The sequence below is a fragment of the Phocoena phocoena genome, chromosome 1, assembly GCF_963924675.1.
Source record: "Phocoena phocoena chromosome 1, mPhoPho1.1, whole genome shotgun sequence".
In the NCBI taxonomy this organism is placed as follows: domain Eukaryota; kingdom Metazoa; phylum Chordata; class Mammalia; order Artiodactyla; family Phocoenidae; genus Phocoena; species Phocoena phocoena.
This window is the reverse complement of record NC_089219.1, coordinates 66,131,618-66,146,235: the sequence shown is the minus strand read 5'-3', so window position 1 is coordinate 66,146,235 and position 14,618 is coordinate 66,131,618. Positions and strand designations below refer to the sequence as shown.

General features: G+C 35.7%; 1 protein-coding gene across 1 annotated transcript in view; it reads right to left on the bottom strand.

The window, feature by feature from the left end:
• Window positions 1-14,618, bottom strand: part of MSH4 (mutS homolog 4) — a 96,713-nt gene that overhangs the window by 55,395 nt on the left and 26,700 nt on the right. The window contains exon 8 of the mRNA XM_065881894.1: window positions 14,204-14,271. Within this exon, the coding sequence (XP_065737966.1) occupies window positions 14,204-14,271 (68 nt within the window). The remainder of the gene's footprint in view (window positions 1-14,203; window positions 14,272-14,618) is intronic.

Here is a 14,618-nt window from a genome sequence, read left to right as displayed (position 1 = left end):
TCTTCAGTTTCTTTCATCAGTGTCTCATAGTTTTTGGAGTACAGGTCTGTTGCCTCCTTAGAAAGGTTTATTCCTGGTATTTTATCCTTTTTGATGTGATGGTAAATGGGACTGTTTCCTTAATTTCTCTTTCTGAACTTTCATTGTTAGTGTATAGAAATGCAACAGATTTCTGTGTATTACTTTTGTATACTACAACTTTAACAAATTCATTGATGAGCTCTAGTATCGTCAGGATTTTCTATGTCTGCTATCATGTCATCTGCAAACAGTGACAGTTTTACTTCTTCTTTTCCAATTTGGATTCCTTTTATTTCTTTTTCTTCTCTGATTGCCATGGCTAGGACTTCCAAAATGATGTTGAACAGAAGTGGTGAGAGTTGACATCCTTGTCTTGTTCCTGATCTTAGAGGAAATGCTTTCAGCTTTTCACCAGCTGTGGATTTGTCATATATGGCCTTTATAATATGTTGAGGTAGGTTCTCTCTATGCCCACTTTCTGGAGAATTTCTATCATAAATGGATGTTGAATTTTATCAAAAGCTTTTTGTGCATCTATTGAGATGATCACATGGTTTTTATTCTTCATTTTGTTAATGTGGTATCTCATACTGAATGACTTGTGGATACTGAAAAATTCTTGCATCCCTGGGATAAATCCCACTTGAATATGGTGTATGATCCTTTTAATGTATTGTTGGATTTGGTGTGCTAGAATTTTGTTGAGGATTTTTGCATCTATGTTCATAAGAGATACAGGCCTGTAATTTTCTTTCTTTATGGTATTGTTGTCTGGTTTTGATATCAGGGTGATGGTGGCTTTACAGAATGAGTTTGGAAGTGTTCCTTCCTCTGAAATTTTTTGGAATAGTTTCAGAAGGACAGCTGTTAACTCTTCTCTAAATGTTTGATAGAATTCCCCTGTGAAGCCATCTGGTCCTGGACTTTTGTTTGAGCGGAGTTTTTTAATCTCAGATTCAATTTCAGTACTTTTTGGGTTTTTTGGGGGTTTTTTTGTTTTTTGCGGTACGTGGGCCTCCCACCACTGCAGCCTCTCCCGCTGCGGAGCACAGGCTCTGGACGCACAGGCCCAGTGGCCATGGCCCACGGGCCCAGCCGCTCCACGGCATGTGGGATCTTCCCGGACCGGGGCACGAACCCGTGTCCCCTGCATCGGCAGGCAGACCCTCAACCACTGCGCCACCAGGGAAGCCCAATTTCAGTACTTGTAACTGGTCTGTTAATGTTTTCTACTTCTTGCTGGTACAGTCTTGGGAGATTGTATCTTTCTAAGAATGTGTCCATTTCTTATCTTTCTAAGAATTTGTCCATTTCTTCTAGGTTGTCCATTTTATTGGCATATAGTCGCTTGTAGTAGTCTCTTATGGCCCTTTGTATTTCTGTGGTGTCGGTTATAACTTCTTTTTCATTTCTAATTTTATTGATTTGAGCCCTCTCCCTTTTTTTCTTGATGAGTCTGGCTAAAGATTTATCAATTTTGTTTATCTTTTCAAAGAACCAGCTTTTAGTTTGGTTGATCTTTTCTACTGTTTTTTTGGTCTCTATTTCATTTATTTCTGCTCTTCCATTAACTTTGGGTTTTGTTTGTTCTTCTTTCTCTAGTTGCTCTAGGTGTAATGTTAGGTTATTTATTTGAGATTTTTCTTGTTTCCTGAGGTAAGCTTGTATTGCTATGAGCGATTTCTCTTTGAAGCCTCCTAACCTATATCCCCATTGCACAATACCTGGACTTTTCCAAGACTATATGGATCAATTTAGAAGAAATACTCAAATGAATGTTGTTAGCCCCAAAACAAGTTATCTCATGCTCTCTTATAATGAATTTCTGAAACTAACTGGAATATTAAAAATAAATAAAATTCACCGAACATAAGACAATTATCATCACTATTACTAAAGGAGAACATCTTCCAAAAATAGCCAAGATACTCTTGAAGAAGGACAGCATGGAACGACTAACTCTAATGAATATCAACTTATAACAGAGTAATTAAGAAACTGTGGTATCAGCACAAGGGCAGACAGAGAGACCAATGGTATACAATAGAGTCTAGAAAGAAAATCATATATGGGCACTTGATTTATGACAAAGGTTGACTGTGGAGCAGTAGGCAAAGGAAAGTCTTCTCCATGAATGGTACCAATACGATTATGAATCTGTACAAGAAAAAATTAAATATGGCCCCTTCTTCATACCACATACAAATATCAATTCCAGGTGGACTGTAAATCTAAACATAAAACAATAAAGCATCTGGAATATAACAAAGAAGAGTATCTTCATTACCTTGGATATTCTAACCAAACCTTTATAAGTTTCATAATTGATGATTTAGCACACATTAATCACTGGTTCAAACTAATGGCCAAGTTGTTTACATCTCCCTCATGGTCTGGTTTTTGTGGGCACACAAAAATCACATTACAAATACTCCAACCACAAATCCCACCATCTGTGTTTTGCTTCTTACTAAATAGGGGACGTTTTCACCTAACAAGTTCCTACTACTGCAGTAATTTAGGGTTTTGAAATATTTTCCCCCCAGTCCTCCACCTCCTGAGTAATCCTGGTACCTCCCCATGTAATTCTGCATGACGTACTTCTTTCTCTCAGGAATTGTAAGTAATAAGAATATCCTTTGGACTTCCCTGGTGGTGCAGTGGTTAAGAACCCACCTGCCAACACAGAGGACATGGGTTCGAGCCCTGGTCCGGGAAGATCCCACATGCTGCGGAGCAACTAAGTCCATGTGCCACAACTACTGAGCCTGTGCTCCACAACAGGAGAAGCCACCGCAATGAGAAGGCCGCACACCACAACAAAGAGTAGCCTCTACTCACCGCAACTAGAGAAAGCCTGCGCACAGCAACAAAGATGCAATGCAGCCCAAAATAAATATATAAATAAATTTAGATTAAAAAAAAATATATATATACACATATAGCCTTTAAATGGCATTAGCCTCTCCATGTCATCACTCAGTGATCTCCATAAATTAAAATCCCATGGGTACAATCAAGACACTGGGGTAGGTAAAGAATTCTTAAGCAGAATACAACAAACACTAACTATAAAGGAAAAAAATAAAGTAGACTACATTTAAATTAAAGACTTCTAATAAGTCAGACAGAGACAAATACCACATGATCTCACTTATACATGGATCTAAAAACAAACAAAAAACCAAACTCATAAATACAGGGAACAGATTGGTGGTTGCCAGAGTTAGGATGTGGGGGAGAGGCAAAATGGGAGAAGAAGGTCAAAAGGTACAAACTTCCAGCTATAAAATAAGTAAGTCATGGGGATGTAATATACAGCATGGTGACTATAGTTAATGACACTGTATTGCATATTTGAAAGTTACTAAGAGTGTAGATCTTAAAGTCCTCGTCACGAGAAAAATATTTAAAACTATGCATGGGGATGGATGTTAACTAGACTTACTGTGGTGATTGTTTCATAATATATACAAAATAATCATAAAAAAAGAATTTCTATTCATCAAAAGACACCACTGATACAGGATAGGTTCTCCAAAAACCAATTTTTAGAAACCAAATAATTTATTTGAAAAGTAATTCCAGGAAGTATAGGCAAGAAGAGTGGGGAAGTAAGAAGGCAAGGGAAGAACATCAATATAGGATGTAATGATGATCCGGTTACCAGTGTATGGTTCCGTGGCTCAATCCTGCTGGAGACCTCTGAGAGATAGTGTAAAGTAAGCTTCAGAAACTACTTCCAGAGGTAAGGAAAATGGGGCATTTATTCACCAACTTCAGTTCAGTATTCATCAAGACCTATCACTGGGTCAGCAACTCCCTGATTACTCTCTAGTCTCTCCTGTGGCCAGAGAAAGTCCTCAGGCAGAAAGTTTCAGCTTGCTTGCTGTGAGATGCCATCCATACGCAAAAGTGAATGCCAAGGGGATGTGGGTGGCACACCAACAATGTCTACCCCACAATACTGAACAAAAAAAGTCAATTACAAAGTGGGAGAAGATATTCGTAACACAGAAGCAACAAAGGGCTTATATAAACAGCTCTACAAATCATAAAAGATAACTCAATAGAAAAATGGGCAAGATCTTCACAAAAGAAGATAGTCAAATGGTCAATATACATATGAAAGGGTGTTCAACCTCATTAACAGGAAAATGCAAATTAAAACCAAAATGAAATACTACTATCTACCAACCACTATGGCTAAGATATTTCAACTGACAATATCAGGTTTTGGATAAGAGCAATGGGACTTCTCATACCCTCCTGATGGGACTGTAAATTAGTACAATCATTTTGAAAAACATTTTGGCAAACATCATGTTTGCCAAAAGTTCAACTAAAGTTGAAGATACACCTCAAGACTCAGAAGTTCCATTCCTATGTACCCAATAAAAATATGTCCAAAATTTTATTAAGAAGCAGGTATAAAATGATTAAGCAGTATTATTTCTAATTGCCAAGACCTGCCCACAACTCAGAAGTCCAACAACAGTGAACTGAATAATGGCATACTCATACGGTGGAATATTATATAGCAATGGAAATAAATGAGCTACAGCTACATGCAACAACATGAATAATCTTACAAACACAATGTTGGATAGAAGAAGCCAGATATAAAAAATACACACTGAATGATTCCTTATATTTAAAGTTTTTAAAAGAACAAGTAAAACTAAGTTATAAAGAAAAACAAAAAAGTAATTAATAAAAAGTGGTTTCTTTTTGGAGGGAGGTAGAGAATAATGAACAGGAAGGAACAGAAGGGGAGTTCTGAAGTACTGGCAATATCTGTTCCTTTACCTGAGTGGTCATCACACGGGTGTTCACTGTTGTAATGCCTGAATACACTTCTGGCTGTAATAATTGGGTATAACAATTGGATTCTACTGGCATCTAGTGGGTAGAAGCTATGAATACTGCTAAACATTTTAGAATGCACAGAACAGTAAAAGAATTATCCATCCCAACATGTCAACAGTGCCAAGTTTGAGAAATCCTGCTGTGGAGTTGTCTTACTATATTTACACAGGTACTCTCTTAACCTCTTATATCACTAGTGATTTCCTGTTTCTTCTTTCTCTGTCTCTCTTTCCAATCTCTTCCTACCTTAATGGCTTTGAAAAAGTAAATAGCAATGAATCTTACAGTTGCAAGGTACTAAGTGTTGCCCATACCACATGAGCAGAGAGGCAGACCCTTCCCTAGGTGAGTATTCCAGATGAGTATCCAGCCCTGAATGACACCTTAACTGCAGTTTGTAAGACCCTAAGCAGAGAACCAAGCTAAGATATGCATAGACTCCTAACTGACAGAAACTGTGAGATAATAAATATGTGTAGTTTTAAGCTGCTATAGTTGAGGTCATTTGCTATGCAGCAATAGAACACTAATACAGTCTCTTTACAGCTTGCTTCTTCAAAGCCAAGAAAAGAGTTTCTTCGTGGAGAACTGGGAGAAAATTCTCTACTGGCCTTTTGCATATCTTATAAGCAAAGGCACTGACTGCCTTTGTTCTGGACAGACTTTTCAAGGATGTTTATATAGTGAATAGCCTTGAAAGATATAGTGTCTCCTTCTACAGCAAAGGGCAGGTTTGCTTACAGTCTCAGAAGATGAAGATGGTGCCTCCCTGCATAATAGCAGGCAACTATGCTTACCGCCCATTATAAGAGATTCAGGTTCCCTAAGATCAGCAATTCTCTCCTGTAAAACTCTGTATGTGCAGGTACCACCTAGCCCTCTTCACATCGCCCTGTGGGAAAAGGAGTTTGGGGAATCAGTGCAAGAAAATGTTGATACTCTGGATATTGCTATTGTGGGTATAAAGTCCTTTCTCTCTGATCTAGGAGTCTGTGTCTTCTGTCAGCATTTATGAAACTGTGGCAGGCTAACTTGTTAGCTTGCAAGCAGGGTAGAATATCAGATACCTTACAGTTCCTGATAATACTATGCTGTAATTGCTTTTTTTTAACCAAAATCTCAAAATGAATTATAAATTCCTTTGGGTTAGAGATTCACTTCTTACTGTATCCCTAGCACTCATTACAATGCTTGGTAAAATAACTTGTTGAATTAATTAAAGAAGGAGCCATGTACTACATACTCTATATGGCAGTCTGAAATCAATTGGAAAAAATTAAAAGTTATTCAAAACAAAGCAAAGAAACTTGGGTAAAAACTAGAAAAAAATTCTTTGATATCAAAGTTTTCAAATGTTGCAGGAAGTATTTTGGATATTTATAATGGAAAACACAAACATTCTTAATGCAGTACATTAAATTGTAAGGTTATAAACACTGCATAAAAAGAAAAGACATTTGGATTAATTAAAATAATAAATTTAAGTTTTATTCTCAATGAATACTTATGATCAGAAAATATGCATTTTATAAAATCAATATTCTTAAAGAAAAAAATTAGAATTCACCTTAGGCAAACAATTCCATACTGGAAATTTTCAGAGAACATTTAGTTCATTCAGAAGTTTAAGCAAATAATGCAATTTAACCAGCACAAGTCTGAACTAATTTAGTAAATATATTTAAGATATATATATATATGCTTATATTAAATGAAGGAAAAGCCTCATTTAAAATATATCTCCAGATGGTTAAGGAAACAGCAACTGAGAAACAGTATAAGGAATACTGAAATTCATGAATTATGTTATCAAGTCAATATATTGTGCATCTCATCTGAAAAGTACTTTTTTTACTTTATATTTTTCCTTTTTTTAAAATGTTTTATTGGAGTATAGTTGATTTACAATATTGTGTTAGTTTCAGGTGTGGAAAGTATTTTTTAAAAAGCCTCCACAAAGGACAGATGTGCTGGTTAAGTAAAAAATGTACAGCTATGACTGATCCCTCCAAAACTAAAAAGGGTGGGAAGTAACACTGGCCCATAAAAACCTTATGGAGCTAGTTACAGATTGCCTTTTCTAGACTGGAAAAAAGATTCCAGATTCTCAGTTTACAGAATTACCTTACACTTAGCCCACTGGGCTTTTCTAAAATCTGACAGTCAAACTGATTACAGCAGCTGGTTATTTAATCACAGATATTTCCCAGAGAGCTAGTTGGCTAAATTGATATTCCTTTCTTAATATAACCAGAAACAGTCTAATGCAAAAACATGTACAGCTGATCCTTGAACAACACAGGTCTGAACTGCATGGGTCCACTTAAATGCAGATTTTTTTCAATAAATGCACATATGTACCGGAGATGTATTTTCTCTTCCTTATGATTTTCTTAATAATGTTTTCTTTTCTCTAGCTTACTTTATTGTACGAATACAGTATAAAAATATATAACATACAAAATATGTATTAATCAGCTGTTTATGTTATCAGTAAGGACTCCAGTCAACAGTAGGCTATCAATAGTTAAGTTTGGAGGAAGTCAAAAATTATATGAGGATTTTCAATTTGCAGGGGGTCAGCACCCTTCAGCCTCATGTTGTTCAAGGGTCAATGGTATATTACTAATTCTTATAGCCAGAGAAACTAAATCATGAATATGTATGACTGTGTAATACTACACATTACACAAGGTGACAACAAAGAGACTGCTCTCAGGTATAATCTGATAATTAATTCTTTCCTATAATAAAATATTACCTGAATCTAATGATGAGGAAACATCAGACAAACCCAAATTGAGCGAAAATACATACCCGTAATTTTCAAGTGTCATGGTCATGACTGAAGACTAAATAGATACAAAAACTAAAGGCAATGCTTGATTCTTAACTGAATCCTTTTTCTATAAAGGGCATTGTTGGCAGGACTTCCCTGGTGGTCTAGTTGTAAAGAATCCACCTTACAATGCAGGGGACGCCGGTTCGATCCCTGGTCAGGGAACTAAGATCCCACATGCCGCAGGGCAACTAAGCTCGTGCACGCCTCAACTAGAGAGCCTGCATGCTGCAAACTACAGAGCCCACACGCTCTGGAACCCGCGTGCCATAACTACAGAGCCCACATGCCCTGGAGCCTGCATGCCACAACTAGAGAGAAGCCTGTGCGTCGCAACAGCCTGTGCGCCACAACAAAAGATCCCGCATGCCTCAACAAAGATCCCACATGCCACAACTAAGACCCGATGCAGCCAAAAATTAAAAAAATAAATAAATAATAAATACATCTTAAAAAATAATAATAAGGGATATTATTGACAAAACTTGAATGAGGTCTGAGGATTAAATGTTATTAAATGGTATTATCGTTAATTTCCTTATTTTGAAGGTTTACTGTGGTTGAATAGGAAAATATCCTTGTTGTAAGAAATACTAATGTATTTGAGAGTGACAGAGCATCATGTCAGCAACTAACTCTTAAAATTTTCAGGAAAATAAGTTCTTTGTAATGTACTTGCAAATTTTCTGAAGATTTCAGATTTTATTTAATTTTTATTTTCACTTTCTAAAGATGCTGAAACCAAAAGGTCTTACATGCTTCCAGAGAATGGAGGGGGAAAATATGTCAGTCATATCCAAAATTCAGGAGTCTCAATGGTTTCAACTTCTCAATAGGAACATTATAAGCTACAAGACAGTGGGGAAATGCCTCCTAAATTCTGAAGAAAAATTACTTCCTGACAAATTCTAGTTTCAGCAAAACTATCAATCAATCATGAGGAAATGAGAAAACATTTTAGACATATAAAGTCTCACTCTTTCTCAAAGAGTTACTAAAAACTGTGCTCCATGAAAAGAAGAGAGTAAGTGAAAACAGAGGAAGACTTGGGATATAAAAAACAAGAGATCCAGGACTTCCCTGATGGTCCAGTGGTTAAGAATCCACCCTCCAATGCAGGGGATGTGAGTTGGATCCCTGGTCGGGGAACTAAGATCCCACATGCTGAGAGGCAACTACAACTACTGACCATGTGGGCCACAACCAGAGAGAAGCCCATGTGCTGCAACAAGGAGCCCACGCGCCACAGTGGAGGATCCTGCGTGCTGCAGTTAAGACCCAATGCAGCCAAAAATAAAATAAATAAACAAACATTTTTTTAAAAAAAGAGAGATCCAACACAGGAAAGACAAACAATGATGATGAAGAGAAATCTGGGGTCATAGCTGTATTCTAGCGAAAGAGAGGTAACCAATCCAGATTGGAACAAGTTTGAAACCTGTGGGAGAGACATCTTCCAGAGGTTGAAATTGACTGAGTACCTGAAGTGAATGAATGAATACTGAGAGGATATTTAGAATATACTGAAAGGATATTTATATAATTGGTGAAAATGTCTATGCTTGAATTAGTGAAAGTACAAGGTAAACCACACACAAAAAAAGTTATTAATTCTGGGGGAAAAATGTAGAAAGTTGTGCATGCTCAGTTCTGTGTAGCATGGATAGTCATAATCATTTTGATCTAACTAAAATTATGTTATAACCTTACTGGGTGAGGGGAAGTAGGGAAGTGTCCATGTTTATAGAAGGAAAAGGAAAAAAAGCTAAATAGTCATCCTTCTGGAAGGGAATTAACATGTAATATCAAAGGATATATGAAGAAAATGAAAAGACAACCCAATAAATGGTAGAAAATATTTGTAAATCATATATACAATAAGGGACTTATATCCAGAATATATAAAGAACTCTTACAACTCAATAATAAAACGACAATCCAATCAAAAATTAGCAAAGGATATGAGTAAACATTTCTGCAAGGAAGATATACAAATGGCCAATAAGCACAAGAAAAGGTGCTCAACATCATTAGTCATATCAGTGAAATGCAAATAAAAACCACAAGAGACTACTTCATACCCACTAGGATGACTAGAATCAAAAAGTCAGATAATAACAAATGTTGGCAAGGATGTGGAGAAGTTGGGACCCTCATAGACTGCTGGTGGAAATGTAGAATGATAGTCACTTTGGAAAACAGTCTGGCAGTTTTTCAAACAATTAAACATAGAGTTACCATATGAGCCAGCAATTCCACTCTAGGTATAGATCCAAGATAAACAAAAACTTACATCCACACAAAAACTTGTATATAAATATTCATAGCAGCATTATCAATAATCAAAAGTGCAAACAACTCAAATGTTCATCAACTGATGAACAGATAAACAAAATGTGCTATATCCATACAATAGAATATTATTTATCAATAAAAAGAATCAGGGCTTCCCTGGTGGCACAGTGGTTGAGAGTCCGCCTGCCGATGCAGGGGACACGGGTTCGTGCCCCGGTCCAGGAAGATCCCACATGCCGTGGAGCGGCTGGGCCCGTGAGCCGTGGCCGCTGAGTCTGCGCGTCCGGAGCCTGTGCTCCGCAACAGGAGAGGCCACAACAGTGAGAGGCCCGCGTACCACAAAGAAAAAGAAAAAAAAAAAGAATCAAATATTGATGTATGCTACAATATAAATTAACCTGAAACATTATGCTAAGTGAAAAAAGCCAAACATAAGAGACTACATATTGTATGATTCTATTTATATGAAATGTCAAGAATAGGCAAATCTAAAGGAACAGATAGATTAGAAATGCCAAGCACTGGGGGGAAGAGGATTGGAAGGGATGGAAAGTGATTGCTAACAGGTACAGTGTTGCTTTTTGGGGTGATGAATACGTTCTAAAATTGACTGTAGTGTTTGTTGTACAACGATGAATATACAAAACATGGTTAACTTGTATACTTCAAATGGGTGAAGTGTATGCTTTGTGAATTCTACCTTGATAAAGCTGTTATATTTTAAAAAATAAACTGTGTGATATATGTAGAAATAAAATATATGACAATAGCCCAGTGGGAGGAATGGGGGGAATGGCAGCATACTACCATAAGGTTTTCTTTTTCAGCTTTACTGAGGTATAACTGACATATAAAATTGTAAGATATTTAAAGTGTACATTGTGGTGATTTGATGTACATACACATTGCAAAAGGATCCCCCCATCTAGTTAATTAATGCATCCATCACCTCACATATTTATCTTTCTTTTTGTATGTGAGAACATTTAAGATTTACTCTCTTGGCAAATTTCAATTATACAATACAGTGTTATAAACTATAGTCACATGTTTTATATTTGATCTGCAGATCTTATTCATCTTATAGTTGAAAGTTTGTACCCTTTAACCAACTTCTTCCTATTTCCCTGATCTGTAAGCCCTGGCAACAACTTTTCTACTCTTTCTGTGAGTTTGCTTTTTTTTTTAGATTTCTCATACACGAAACCATGCAGTATTTATCTTTTTCTGTCTGGCTTATTTCACTTAGCATAATGCCCTCAATGCTACCCCTGTTGCCACAAATGGAAGTATTTCCTTCTTTCTCATGACTGCATAATATTCCACTGTGTGTCTGTGTGTGTGTCTGTATCTTGGCTATTGTGAATAATGCTGCAATGAACATGGGAGTACAGATATCTCTTCGACATCCTGCTTCTATTTCATTTGGATATATACTTAGAAGTGGGATTGCTAGATCATATGGTAGTTCTATTTTTTTAATTTTTTGAGGAACTGCTATACTCTTTTCCATAAATTTAGCTGCACTAATTTACATTCCATCAATAATGTACAAGGGTTCCTTTTTCTCCACATTCTCACCAACACTTGCTATCTTACATCCTTTTGATGACAGGCATTCTAAAAAAGTGATATCTCATTGTGGTTTTGATTTGCATTTCCCTGATTATTAGTGATGCTGAACACCTTTTCACGCACCTGCTAGTCATTCATATGTCTTCTTTGGAAAAATATCTATTTGGTTCCTCTGACCATTTTTTAATCAGATTGTTTATTTTTTTGCTATTGAGTTATGAGTTCTTTATATATTTTGAATATTAACTCCTTATCAGATATATGATTTGCAAATATTTTCTCCAATTCTGGAGTTACATTTTAATTTTATTGGTTATTTCTTTTGCTGTGCCGAAGTTTTTTAGTTGGATATACTCCCAACTTGTATTATTTTTGCTTCTGTTGCCAGTACTCTATGGTTCTTATACCACATGTGAAGTGACATAATATTATTTGAAGGTAGACTGAAGTCAGCTAAAGATGTAATCAATAAACCTGAAAGCAACCATTAAAATAACAAAACAATGAGTTCTATCCAATAAATCAACAGAGGAGTAAAATGGGATCATAAAAAATATTCAATTAATCCAAAAGAAGGCAGAAGAAAAGAAAAAGAAAGCAAATAGAAAAAAAGTACCATGATGGCAGATTTAAATCAAAACATATCAATAATCTCATTAAGTACAAATGAAATAAACACCCTAATTAAAAGTAAGATATTCTGGGAATTCCCTGGTGGTTCAGTGGTTAGGACTCTGCACTTTCACTTCTGAGGTTGTAGGTTCAAATCCCTGGTCAGGGAACTAAGATCCCACAGGCTGCGTGGCCAAAAAAAAAAAAAGAAGAAGAAGAAACAGGTAACCTGAATAGCATCATATCTATTAAATATTTAAGAAGTTGAATTTAGAGTCAAAAACATTCCTACAAAGAAAATTCCAAGTTTTAATGGCTTCATTTGTGAATTCTACCAAACATTTAAGGAAGAAATAGTACCAGTTCTACACAAACACTATGAGAAAACTGAAGAGGAAGGAATGCTTCTAACCTCATTGTATGAAACCAACTAATTTTGTTCCAGACATCAGTTGTTCTAGGTTACCTCTCATTTGCATATATTGAATTTTAAGGTGTTTCAATTATTTAAGGAAACTTCTAATTCTCTGCCTGCCCAACAGCCAAAACTTTTCCATATAATGTTTTTATTGTAAATGAACCTTAAGAGCAATTATCTCTACAATATGGAAAGGCTTCTTAAACATAGATAAGCCTTCAATGGATTTGCAAAGTAATCAAATTTTAAATCAAATATTACTGATGTACAAGACGTCTTTCCTTTTTAAGCACACAAGCAAAAATATACAGGTGACCCTTGAACAACATGGGTTTGAATGGTGCAGGTCCACTCATAGGTGGATTTTATTCAAAAAATACAGTGTGACACAATCCAGTTGCAGAACCCTCCTATGCAGAGGGCTGACTGTAATGTTACACACCTGCGTGGGTTTTCAACTGTATGGGGGGCGGGGAGGGGCACACTCCAAACCCTGCATTGTTCAACAGTCAACTGTACATGTATTTCATTAAAGTAAATATTTTCCAATTCACCTTAAATGGAAGAATGAAAACCATCTATTACTTTCTTTATAGAATGTGCCTATAGGCACTAAGTATTTACTTATTATTTTTTAAATAGATCTTTATTGGAGTATAATTGCTTCATAATACTGTGTTAGTTTCTGTTGTACAATAAAGTGAATCAGCCATATGCATACATAAATCCCCATATCCCCTCCCTCTTGAGCCTCCCTCCCACCCTACCTATCCCATCCCTCTAGGTCATCGCAAAGCACCAAGCTGATCTCCCTGTGCTATGCAGCAGCTTCCCACTAGCTAACTATTTTACATTTGGTAGTGTATATATGTTGATGCTTCTCTCACTTCATCCCAGCTTACCCTTCCCCCACCATGTTCTCAAGTCCATTCTCTATGTCTACCTCTTAATTCCTACCCTGCCACTAGGTTCATCAGTACTTTTTTTTTTAGATTCCACATATATGTGTTAGCATACAGTATTTGTTTCTCTCTTTCTGACTTACTTCACTCTGTATGACAGACTCTAGGTCCATCCACCTCACTACAAATAACTCAATTTCGTTTCTTTTTATGGCTGAGTAATATTCCATTGTATATATGGCACTAAGTATTTAAATTTGTAAAATATCCAAAGACTTTGTTTCATTCCTAAATGTTAAGCATATTTGAAAACTAATCAAACTTCACATAATGATCACCTTTTAAAGGACCTTTGGAACTAAAACAATTTTTCTCTATTTATTAAGCAAATTATTGTCATCTAAGGTTTTTGAAAACTATATCCAAATTCTTTAAGTAAATATTTGATAAATGAAAATATACCAATTCCTCACCTAAGAAACTTTTAATTTTATCATATATGATAATACATTGAGGAAAAAAGTTTCCTTTAAAAAGGTGTAATACTCCAGATATTAATAATGATGTACATTTCCAAAATATTTTCATATTTTCCAATTGTTACATCATATTAAGACAAGTTATATCACATAAGGTATAACAATATAACATATAATTTATACATAAACATACCGTGTCTTGCTTTGGAATTTGGACTAAAACAGAAAGAAGCTGCTCTGTATCAAGAAATCTTGCTAAAACTGAAACAAACAAACAGAAACTATGAGCAGTTAAACTTTGTTACATTTTAAAAATATACACTATGTAAAATATTATCCTCAAGTAATAGAACAGAACAGTTTTACCTGAAAATATTACTTGTTTGAATTATCTTCAACTATCTTACATTTACCAGGAGTAAACTAATAAATTCTAGTGGTCTTTTCCTAATTTTGATTACTCAGAACTTGTCTTCAAATTTTGCCACAGTTGATCACCCCTTCCTTCTTGAAACTCTACTTCTTTGACTTTTAGATGTTGCTTATCATAATTTTCTTCCCACCTTTTTGACTTCTAACTTTTCTACATGATACTTAAAAGATCAGAG